This window comes from Tachyglossus aculeatus, chromosome 5 (assembly GCF_015852505.1).
Source record: "Tachyglossus aculeatus isolate mTacAcu1 chromosome 5, mTacAcu1.pri, whole genome shotgun sequence".
NCBI lineage: Eukaryota > Metazoa > Chordata > Mammalia > Monotremata > Tachyglossidae > Tachyglossus > Tachyglossus aculeatus.
This window is the reverse complement of record NC_052070.1, coordinates 35,032,491-35,045,323: the sequence shown is the minus strand read 5'-3', so window position 1 is coordinate 35,045,323 and position 12,833 is coordinate 35,032,491. Positions and strand designations below refer to the sequence as shown.

General features: G+C 42.9%; 1 protein-coding gene across 1 annotated transcript in view; it reads left to right on the top strand.

Annotated features, from left to right (window-relative positions):
• CCDC30 (coiled-coil domain containing 30) overlaps positions 1-12,833 on the top strand; it is a 145,734-nt gene that overhangs the window by 28,613 nt on the left and 104,288 nt on the right. Inside the window, exon 8 of the mRNA XM_038746187.1 lies at positions 11,453-11,568. Coding sequence (XP_038602115.1) covers positions 11,453-11,568 — 116 coding nt within the window. The remainder of the gene's footprint in view (positions 1-11,452; positions 11,569-12,833) is intronic.

Sequence of the window (12,833 nt, the reverse complement as noted above, 5' to 3'; positions counted from 1 at the left end):
ACAGTGCTTTGCACACAGTAAGCGCTCAATAAATACGATTGAGTGAATGAATGAATGAATGGCAGTGGCGGAATTAGAACCCACGACCTCTGACTCTCGAGCCCAGGCTCTTCTAGACTGTGAGCCCGCTGTTGGGTAGGGACCGTCTCTAGATGTTGCTGCCTTGTACTTCCCAAGCGCTTCGTACAGTGCTCTGCACACAGTAAGCGCTCAGTACCATTACTATTATAATTATTAATAATATTACTATTAATTTTAAATAATATTTATTTATTATTACTCTATTTATTTTATTTGTACATATTCATTCTGTTTATTTTAGTTTGTTAATCTGTCTTGTTTTGTTCTCTGTCTCCCCCTTCTAGACTGTGAGCCCGCTGTTGGGTAGGGACCGGCTCTAGATGTTGCCAACTTGGACTTCCCAAGCGCCTAGTCCAGTGCTCTGCACACAGTAAGCGCTCAATAAATACGATTGATTGGATGAATGAATGAATAAATGCGATTGAATGAATGAATTGTACTGGTCATTCATCAGTATCAGATGAGAATCCTCTTGGGGTAGGGAACTGTTGGGGTTACGAATGAAGAACCACACACAGTTCTTGCCATTCGTTCGTGATTTTAAATACAGTAACACAGCAGCATGGCTTCATGGACAGAGCCCGGGCCTGGGAATCAGACGGTCATGGGTTCTAATTCCGGCTCTGCCACCTGTCTGCTGTGTGACCTTGGGCAAGTCACTTAACTTCTCTGGACCACAGTTCCCTTATCTGTAAAATGGGAATTAAAACTGTGAGCCCCATGTGGGGCGGGGACCGTGTCCAACCTGATTCACTTGTTTCTACCCTAGTGGATAAAACAGTGCTTAAAACAGTGCTTGGCACATTCATTCATTCATTCATTCATTCATTCATTCAATCGTATTTATTGAGCGCTTACCGTGTGCAGAGCACTGTACTAAGCGCTTGGGAAGTCCAAGTTGGCAACTTATAGAGACAATCCCTACCCAACAGCGGGCTCACAGTCTGAAAGGGGGAGACAGAGAACAAAACCAAACATACTAACAGAATAAAATAAATAGAATAGATATGTACAAGTAAAATAAATAAATAGAGTAATAAATATGTACAAACATATATACAAATATACAGGCGCTGTGGGGAAGGGAAGGAGGTAAAATGATGGCGATGGAGGGGGGGATGAGGGGGAGAGGAAGGAAGGGGCTCAGTTTGGGAATTCATTCATTCATTCATTCATTCATTCATTCAATCATATTTATTGAGCACTTACTGTGTGCAGAGCACTGGACTAAGCGCTTGGGAAGTCCAAGTTGACAACATATAGAGACGGTCCCTACCCAACGGTGGGCTCACAGTCTAAAAGGGGGAGACAGAGAACAAAACCAAACATACTAACAAAATAAAATAAATAGAATAGATATGTACAAGTAAAATAAATAAATAAATAGAGTAATAAACATGTACAAGCATATACACATATATACAGGTGCTGTGGGGAAGGGGAGGAGGTAAGGCTGGGGGGGAGGAGGGGGGAAGAGGGGGAGAGGAAGGAAGGGGCTCAATCTGGGAAGGAATGAGTTCATTCATTCATTCAATCGTATTTATTGAGCGCTTACCATGTGCAGAGCACTGTACTAAGCGCTTGGGAAGTCCAAGTTGGCAACATCTAGAGACGGTCCCTACCCAACGGTGGGCTCACAGTCTAGAAGGGGGAGACAGAGAACAAAGCATATTAACAAAATAAAATAAATAGAATAAACTTGTACAAATAAAATGAATAAATAAATAAAAAGCAAGCGCCTAACAAATACCATAATTATTATTATTAGTGGTTAATTGCAGGTACAAAGCATATTAACAAAATAAAATAAATAGAATAAACATGTACAAATAAAATGAGTAAATAAATAGAAAATAAGCAAGTGCTTAACAAATACCCTAATTATTATTATTAGTGGTTAACTGCAGGTACGAAGCATATTAACAAACTAAAATAAATAGAATAAACATGTACAAGTAAAGTGGATAAATAAATAGAAAATAAGCCAGCGCTTAACAAATACCCTAATTATTATTATTAGTGGTTAATTGCAGGTACAAAGCATATTAACAAACTAAAATAAATAGAATAAACATGTACACATAAAATGAATAAATAAATAGAAAATAAGCAAGCGCCTAACAAATACCATAATTATTATTATTAGTGGTTAATTCCCCCTCTCCATCCCCCCCATCTTACCTCCTTCCCTTCCTCACAGCACCTGTATATATGTATATATGTTTGTACATATTTATTACTCTATTTATTTTATTTGTACATATCTATTCTATTTATTTCATTTTGTTAGTATGTTTGGTTTTGTTCTCTGTCTCCCCCTTTTAGACTGTGAGCCCACTGTTGGGTAGGGACTGTCTCTAGATGTTGCCAATTTGTACTTCCCAAGCGCTTAGTACAGTGCTCTGCACATAGTAAGCGCTCAATAAATACGATTGATTGATTGATTGATTAATTGTAGGTCCGTAAATCAGTTTGATACACACAGAGATTTCGGTTCATGATCCATTCTCCCAACAGGGAACGCGTTAGAGTCTGGAAAACTTGAAAGTGGGGCTGGGCACGTGGATGCTGCTTAAGCAGCGTGGCCCAGTGGTAAGAGCCCGGCCTTTGGAGTCAGAGGTCGTGGGTTCAAATCCCGGCTCCACCAATCGTCAGCTGGGTGACTTTGGGCAAGTCACTTCACTTCCCTGGGCCTCAGTGACCTCATCTGGAAAATGGGGACGAAGACTGTGAGCCCCCCGGGGGACAAACTTATGACCTTGTCACCTCCCCAGCGCTTAGAACAGTGCTTTGCATATAGTAAGCGCTTAATAAACGCCATTATTATTATTATTATTTTATTCTAGAGTATTTTCCAACCTGTAGCAATGCAGGCTTGGGCAGAGTTTGCATATAGTTCTTATTGCAGTTCATTCATCACCACCACCCCAAACAAGTGCTGGGTTTTAAAGGCACCCAAACAGCTCTGATTATTTGGGGGACGGTTCTCCTGTATTGTCGGGTTTGCATTCTTGCAAAACCCCGTGTTAAGGAAAGTTCATCATTCCTGAGTCCGACGCTGAAGATGTGACTATTTACTACTCTATTTATTTTATTAATGATGTTCACATAGCTAAAATTCTATTTATTCCGTCAGTTTTGACACCCGTCTCCGTGTTTTGTTTTGTTGTCTGTCTGTTTTGTCGTCTGTTTTGTTGTCCGTCTCCCCCTTCTATTCATTCAATCGTATTTATTGAGTGCTTACTGTGCGCAGAGCACTGTACTGAGTGCTTGGGAAGTACTAGTCGGCAACACATAGAGACTGTGAGCCCCCCGTGGGACAAACGTATGACCTTGTCACCTCCCCAGCGCTTAGAACAGTGCTTTGCATATAGTAAGCGCTTAATAAACGCCATTATTATTATTATTATTTTATTCTAGAGTATTTTCCAACCTGTAGCAATGCAGGCTTGGGCAGAGTTTGCATATCGTTCTTATTGCAGTTCATTCATCACCACCACCCCAAACAAGTGCTGGGTTTTAAAGGCACCCAAACAGCTCTGATTATTTGGGGGACGGTTCTCCTGTATTGTCGGGTTTGCATTCTTGCAAAACCCCGCGTCAAGGAAAGTTCATCATCCCTGAGTCCGACACTGAACATGTGACTATTTACTACTCTATTTATTTTATTAATGATGTTCACATAGCTAAAATTCTATTTATTCCGACAGTTTTGACACCCATCTCCGTGTTTTGTTTTGTTGTCTGTCTGTTTTGTTGTCTGTTTTGTTGTCCGTCTCCCCCTTCTATTCATTCAGTCGTATTTATTGAGTGCCTACTGTGCGCAGAGCACTGTACTGAGTGCTTGGGAAGTACTAGTCGGCAACACATAGAGACAGTGAGCCCCCCGTGGGACAAACGTATGACCTTGTCACCTCCCCAGCGCTTAGAACAGTGCTTTGCACATAGTAAGAGCATAATAAATGCTATTATTATTATTATTATTATTTTATTCTAGAGTATTTTCCAACCTGTAGCAATGCAGGCTTGGGCAGAGTTTGCATATAGTTCTTATTGCAGTTCATTCATCACCACCACCCCAAACAAGTGCTGGGTTTTAAAGGCACCCAAACAGCTCTGATTATTTGGGGGACGGTTCTCCTGTATTGTCGGGTTTGCATTCTTGCAAAACCCCGCGTTAAGGAAAGTTCATCATTCCTGAGTCCGACGCTGAACATGTGACTATTTACTACTATATTTATTTTATTAATGATGTGCACATAGCTAAAATTCTATTTATTCCGACAGTTTTGACACCCGTCTCCGTGTTTTGTTTTGTTGTCTGTCTGTTTTGTCGTCTGTTTTGTTGTCCGTCTCCCCCTTCTATTCATTCAGTCGTATTTATTGAGTGCCTACTGTGCGCAGAGCACTGTACTGAGCGCTTGGGAAGTACTAGTCGGCAACACATAGAGACTGTGAGCCCCGCGTGGGACAAACGTATGACCTTGTCACCTCCCCAGCGCTTAGAACAGTGCTTTGCATATAGTAAGCGCTTAATAAACGCCATTATTATTATTATTATTTTATTCTAGAGTATTTTCCAAACTGTAGCAATGCAGGCTTGGGCAGAGTTTGCATATAGTTCTTATTGCAGTTCATTCATCACCACCACCCCAAACAAGTGCTGGGTTTTAAAGGCACCCAAACAGCTCTGATTATTTGGGGGACGGTTCTCCTGTATTGTCGGGTTTGCATTCTTGCAAAACCCCGCGTCAAGGAAAGTTCATCATCCCTGAGTCCGACACTGAACATGTGACTATTTACTACTCTATTTTATTAATGATGTTCACATAGCTAAAATTCTATTTATTCCGACAGTTTTGACACCCATCTCCGTGTTTTGTTGTCTGTTGTCTGTCTGTTTTGTCGTCCGTCTCCCCCTTCTATTCATTCAATCGTATTTATTGAGCACTTACTGTGCGCAGAGCACTGTACTGAGCGCTTGGGAAGTACAGGTTGGCAACATATAGAGACGGTCCCTACCCAACAACAGGCCACGGTCTAGAAGGGGGAGACAGACAACAAAACAAAACATGTGGACAGGTGTCAAGTCGTCAGAACAAACAGAATTAAAGCTAGATGCACGTCATTAACAAAATGAATAGAATAGTAGATATGTACGGGTAAATGAAATAGAGTAATAAATCTGTACAAACATGGAACAGTGCTTTGCACATAGTAAGCGCTTAACAAATACCATCATTATTATATACAATCATATACAGGCGCTTTGGGAAGGAGGTAGGGCCGGGGGATTCATTCATTCATTCAATCGTATTTATTGAGCGCTTACTGTGTGCAGAGCACTGTACTAAGCGCTTGGGAAGGACAAGTTGGCAACAGCGGGCTCACAGTCTACATCGCCCGCCTCCGCAGCCGAGCATCAGAAACTGTCTGTCATGTCAGCGGACCCTCGAACGGGAACACGTCTTGGGTAGGGACCGTCTCTATATGTTGCCGACTTGGATTTCCCAAGCGCTTAGTACAGTGCTCTGCACACAGTAAGTGCTCAATAAATACGATTGAATGAACACACACCAACCATTCCTTCCCATGACGCAGTGTGATATCAATAAGCTCGTTGCAGCCACAGAATGTGTCTGTTTATTGTTGTATCATATTCATTGACTCATTCAATCGTATTTATTGAGCGCTTACTGTGTGCAGAGCTCTGGACTAAGAGCCTGGGCTTTGGAGTCAGAGGTCATGGGTTCAGATCCTGGCTCCGCCAATTGTCAGCAGTGTGACTTTGGGCAAGGCACTTCACTTCTCTGGGCCTCAGTTCCCCCATCTGTAAAATGGGGATGAAGACTGTGAGCCCCCCGTGGGACAACCTGATCACTTTGTAACCTCCCCAGCGCTTAGAACAGTGCTTTGCACGTAGTAAGCGCTTAATAAATGCCATTATTATTATTATTACTACTACTACTAAGCGCTTGGGAAGTACAAGTTGGCAACATACTCTCCCAAGCACTTAGTACAGTGCTCTGTACCTGGTAAGTGCCTAATATGATTGACTGACCGACTGACAGTATTCATTCCTTCATTCAATCGTACTTATTGAGTGCCTACTGTGTGCAGAGCACTGTACTAAGCGCTTGGGAAGTACAATAATAATAATAATAATGGCATTTGTTAAGCGCTTACTAGGTGCAAAGCACTGTTCTAAGCGCTGGGGAGGTGACAAGGCGATCAGGTTGTCCCACAGGGGGGCTCACGGTCTTCATCCCCATTTTCCAGATGAGGGAACTGAGGCCCAGAGAAGTGAAGTGACTTGCCCAAAGTCACACAGCTGGTCAGTGTCGGGATTAGAACCCACCACCTCTGACTCCCAAGCCCGGGCTCTTTCCACTGAGCCACGCTGCTTTCCTAGTAAGCGGGTGCTTATTACCGTGCTTTGCACGTAGTAAGCGTTTAACAAATGCCGTCATTACTATTATTATCATCACTATTAATAAATGCTATCATTAGGATAGAGAAGCAGCGTGGCTCAGCGGAAAGAGCCCAGGCTTGCGAGTCAGAGGTCACGGGTTCAAATCCCGGCTCCGCCAACTGTCAGGTGCGTGACTTTGGGCAAGTCACTTCACTTCTCTGGGCCTCAGTTACCTTTCATTCATTCATTCAATCGTACTTATTGGGCGCCTACTGTGTGCAGAGCACTGGACTAAGCCCTTGGGAAGTACAATAATAATAATAATAATAATGGCATTTGTTAAGCGCTTACTATGTGCAAAGCACTGTTCTAAGCGCTGGGGAGGTGACAGCGCGATCAGGTTGTCCCACGGGGGGCTCACAGCCTTCATCCCCATTTTACAGATGAGGGAACTGAGGCCCACAGAAGTGAAGTGACTTGCCCAAAGTCACACAGCTGGTCAGTGTCGGGATTAGAACCCACGACCTCTGACTCCCAAGCCCGGGCTCTTTCCACTGAGCCACGCTGCTTCTCTACAAGTCCAAGTCGGCAACATCTAGAGACGGTCCCTACCCACCAGCGGGCCCACAGTCTAGAAGGGGGAGACGGACGACAAAACAAAACATATTAACAAAATAAAATAAATAGAATAGTAAAACAAATAGAATAGTAAATATGTACAAGTAGACAACTAGACTCGCGTTGTGAGACAAATCTGCTCTGGGTGACTTTTGTTTTCTAGTTTCTGTCTGAATATTATTTTCATTCATTTGCCTCTGCTTCTGTAATAAAAAAATGCTGAAAATGAGGCTTTTCTTATTTATGCTTTTCTTGGTCTCCCTGTGATAACGAAGTTGGAGATGGACCTTATTGTTTCATCTCTATCACCCACTGCTGGACAATGGAGCAATTTGCAAATGATAATACTAATGATATTGATATTAACAATTAATAATAACATTATAATAACTATCATACTATTATAACGTTGACATTAATTATTAATTTTAATTATAATGTTATGATTATAATAATATAATAATTAGTATAATAATTATCATACTATTATAACGTTGACATGAATTATTAATTTTAATTATGATTATAATGTTGTTATTACGATAATATAATAATTAGTATAATGTTATTATTAATTATTAATCATTATTATTTACATTTAGATGTAATAATGTAAATGATGTAAATTATTATTTACATTAATTAATTACTATGTAATGATTATTGATTATGATTATTATTAATTATTGTATTGTTATGGCACTGACATTAATAGTTGTTATATAAATATATAGTGATGATAGCATTGATATTAATATAATGATAATGTAATTATTAATAATAATGATGGCATTTGTCAAGCGCTTACTATGAACCAAGCACCGTTCTAAGCACTGAGGAGGATACAGATCAATCAGTCGTATTTATTGAGCGCTTACTGTGTGCAGAGCACTGTACTAAGTGCTCGGGAAGTCCAAGTTGGCAACATATAGAGACGGTCCCTACCCAACGGCGGGCTCACAGTCTAGATAAGGTGATCTAAAGTGATCAGGTTGTCCCACGGGGGGGTCTCACAGTCTTAATCCCCATTTTACAGATGAGGGAACTGAGGCCCAGAGAAGTTAAGCGGCGTGCCCAAAATCACACAGCTGACGATTTTTTTTTTAATAATGGTATTTGTTAAGCGCTTACTATGTGCGATGCACTGTTCTAAGCACTGGAGGGGTGTACAAGGTGATCAGGTTGTCCCACGCGGGGCTCACAAGTCTTCATCCCCATTTTACAGATGAGGGAACTGAAATGACTTTCAGAGAAAGTGAAGTGACTTTTACAAAGTCACACAGCTGACATGGCGGTGCCGGGATTTGAACCCGTGACCTCTGACTCCCAAGCCCGGGCTCTTTCCACTGAGAGCACTGTTCTAAGCGCTGGGGAGGTCACAAGGTGATCAGGTTGTCCCACGGGGGGCTCACAGTCTTCATCCCCATTTTACCCACGAGGTAACTGAGGCCCAGAGGATAATAATAATGATGGTATTTGTTAAGTTCTTACCATGTGCCAAGCACTGTTCTAAGCACTGGGGGGATACAAGGTGATCAGGTTGTCCCATGGGGGGCTCACAGTCTTCATCCCCATTTTCCAGATGAGGGAACTGAGGCCCAGAGAAGTGAGGTGACTTGCCCAAAGTCACCCAGCTGACAAGTGGTGGAGCTGGGATTAGAACCCGTGACCTCTGACTTCAAAGCCCGGGCTCTTTTCCACTGAGCCATGCTGCTTCTCGCAAATATCGTGCAGGTTCCTCGGGAGCAGTGATTAGTTGTTGTTTTTTAAAAAGTGCTTATCATGTTCCAGGCACTGTGCTAAGCACTGCGATGGGTACAGGCTAATCAGGTTGGACAGAGTCCCTGTCCTCACATAGGGCTCAAAGCCTTAATAATAATAATAATAATAATAATAATAATAATAATAATAGCATTTGTTAAGCGCTTACTATGTGCAAAGCAGTGTTCTAAACACTGGGGAGGTTAACAAGGTGATCAGGTTGTCCCACGGGGGTTCACAGTCTTCACCCCCATTTCACAGGTGAGGGAAGTGAGGCCCAGAGAAGTGAAGTGACTTGTCCAAAGTCACACAGCTGACAAGTGGCGGAACTGGGATTTGAACCCGTGACCTCTGACTCCAAAGCCCGGGCTCTTTTCCACTGAGCCACGCTGCTTCTCGCCAATATCGTACAGGTTCCTAGGGAGCAGTGATTAGTTGTTGTTTTTGTAAAAAGTGCTTATCATGTTCCATGCACTGTGCTAAGCACTGCGATGGGTACAGGCTAATCAGGTTGGACAGAGTCCCTGTCCTCACATAGGGCTCAAAACCTCAATAATAATAATGATAGCATTTATTAAGCGCTTACTATGTACAAAGCATTGTTCTAAGCACAAGGTGATCAGGTTGTCCCACGGGGGGCTCACAGTCTTCACCCCCATTTTCCAGATGAGGGAACTGAGGCCCAGAGAAGTGAAGTGACTTCTTCACAGCTGACAAGTGGTGGAGCCAGGATTTGAACCCATGACCTCTGACTCCAAAGCCCGGGCTCTTTCCACTGAGCCACGCTGCTTCTCCGATTGCTTCTCAATCTCCATTTTGCGGATGAGGGAGCCAAAGTGAAGTGACTTGCTCAAGGTCACACAGCACGAAAGTGGCGGAGCTGGGATGAAAACCCGGGGCCGCTGACCCCCGGGCCCCTGCTCTATCCACTAGGCTACCCTGCTTCGAAAAAGCATAGTCAGTCGGCCAGCTGGGAGAAGGTGCTGGACTCAATGACCTCCTCCTTAGTGGAAACTTGTACTTCCCAAGCGCTTAGTACAGTGCTCTGCACACAGTAAGCGCTCAATAAATACGATTGATTGATTGATTGGAAAGGGCCCGGGCTTGGGAGTCAGAGGTTATGAGTTCTAATCCCAGCTCCGCTACTCGTCAGCTGTGTGACTTTGGGCTAGTCATTTCACTTCTCTGTGCCTCAGTTCCCTCATCTGTAAAATGGGGATTTAGGCTGCGAGCGCCACGTGGGACAACCCCTTGTGTGTACCCCAGCGCTTAGAGCAGTGATAGTAAGCGCTTAACAAATACCAAAATTGTCATTATTATTATTCCTGGGAAATACCAACATTATTCTTATTATTCCTGGGGACTGAATGGGGCCCAGGGTAGCCTTGGGAATACAGTTCTGGATCAGAGAGGTTTCCCAGGTGGGCTAGCAATCCTGGAAGTTGTCTGAACCCAACAGGAATGGACAAAGGGTCGGACCTCTTAGGGTTGGTCTGGAATTCATTCATTCAATCGTATTAAATTGAGCGCTTACTGTGTGCAGAGTACTGTACTAAGCGCTTGGGAAGTCCAAGTTGGCAACATATAGAGACAGTCCCTACCCAACAGTGGGCTCACAGTCTAGAAGAATCATCATCATCATCATCAATCGTATTTATTGAGCGCTTACTGTGTGCAGAGCACTGGACTAAGCGCTTGGGAAGTCCAAGTTGGCAACATATAGAGACGGTCCCTACCCAACAGCGGGCTCACAGTCTAAAAGGGGGAGACAGAGAACAAAACCAAACATACTAACAAAATAAAATAAATAGAATATATATGTACAAGTAAAATAAATAAATAGAGTAATAAATATGTACAAACATATATACATACATACAGATAGAAGAATGGAATGGAATAGAAGCCCACCCTCAACACCGCCCCAAAATGATCCAGTTTATTATTATTATTATTATGGTATTTGTTAAGCACTTACTATGTGCCAAGCACTGTTCTAAGCACTGGGGTAGTTACAAGGTCATCAGGTTGTCCCACGTGGGGTTCACAGTTTTAATCCCCGTTTTACAATACCCAGTTTTCGTACATATCTATGTGTGTATATAATAATAATAATGGCATTTATTAAGCGCTTACTATGTGCAAAGCACTGTTCTAAGCGCCGGCGAGGTCACAGGGTGATCAGGTTGTCCCACGGGGGGCTCACAGTCTTCATCCCCATTTTACAGATGAGGGAACTGAGGCCCAGAGAAGTGAAGTGACTTGCCCGAAGTCACACAGCTGACAATTGGCGGAGCCGGGATTTGAACCCACGACCTCGGACTCCAAAGCCCGGGCTCTTTCCACGGAGCCACGGTGGGTCCGGCTTGCCCTTCAAAGCCCCCAAATGACTTCCCAAGTTATTTTGTTCTAGGCCGCAGAGTTTCATTTCACTGACCATTCTGGCCAAGCTCAACAAAAGAACAAAGAACAGAAATCATTTAGTTGGATTTTTTTTTTGGCAGGGGGAGGCTAGCATCAACGAAGTGAGTTCTTAGACATTATTTAGTAAATATTTCCTTATCTTTGTCCTTGTTTTAGATTCCGTTGATCTGCAGAAGGCCAAGGAACGTAATCAAAGACTGGACCAGGAGATTCTAGCTTTACAGAGTCGCGTCCAAACCCTTGACTCAGAACGAAAGGAGTTCGTGGAACTCGTAAGATTTTTTATCAAGTACTTTCGCAAATTATAAAATGCTGAAGTCAGTGATGTATCTACAGCATCGCATGATTGATTGATTGATTGATCTGTGCCTCTAGTTTAGGACGGTGGTTATTCGCCGTCGTCGGGATCAGGGTTCCTTCGGCTAGTCAGGCGTTGGGGCAACTGACTTGTTTACTTGTTGACTTGTTACAGTTTACTTGTAAACTGTAAAATATTTCAGGAAAACTTGTTTAATCCATATAGCTCTGTTTCGGTTCACGCCACTAAACAGAAAATTGAATCATTCTAAACCATAATGAGCCCACTGTTGGGTAGGGACTGTCTCTATATGTTGCCAACTTGTACTTCCCAAGTGCTTAGTACAGTGCTCTGCACACAGGAAGCGCTCAATAAATACGACTGAATGAATTGAATGAATGAATGGACTGTGAGCCCACTGTTGGGTAGGGACTGTCTCTATATGTTGCCAATTTGTACTTCCCAAGCGCTTAGTACAGTGCTCTGCACATAGTAAGCGCTCAATAAATACGATTGATGATGATGATGATGATACAGGAAACTTTGGCAATGAAATACAATTGGGAATTGATGTACGTAAATCAAACCATCATCATTTATTGAGGGCCTACTAAATGCTTAAAGGGAGTTCAACAGTTGCCTGGTACGTGCTCCCTGCCCTTAAGGGGAGTCCACTCTAAAGGGGAAATATACAAGAATTATTAATTATTTTAGACTGTGAGCCCACTGTTGGATAGGGACTGTCTCTATATGTTGCGAACTTGTACTTCCCAAGCGCTTAGTGCAGTGCTCTGCACACAGTAAGCGCTCAATAAATACGATTGATTGATTGATTAATTGATTGATTTACTAACGGCGAAAGCTGGAGGAAGTATAAGGATCAAGCCGGAAGTAGAAATTTATCAGGATGAAATAGCTGAATAAAGTTTTTCAAATAAATTCATTCATTCATTCATTCAATCATATTTATTGAGCATGTACTGTGTGCAGAGCACTGTACTAAGCGCTTGGGAAGTACAGGTTGGCAACATAGAAGCAGCATGGCTCAGTGGAACGAGCCTGGGCTTTGGAGTCAGAGGTCATGGGTTCAAATCCCGGCTCCGCCACTTGTCAGCTGTGTGACTTTGGGCACGTCGCTTCACTTCTCTGGGCCTCAGTTCCCTCATCTGTAAAATGGGGATTAAAACTGTGAGCCCCCCGTGGGACAACCTGATCACCTTGTAACCTCCCCAGCGCTTA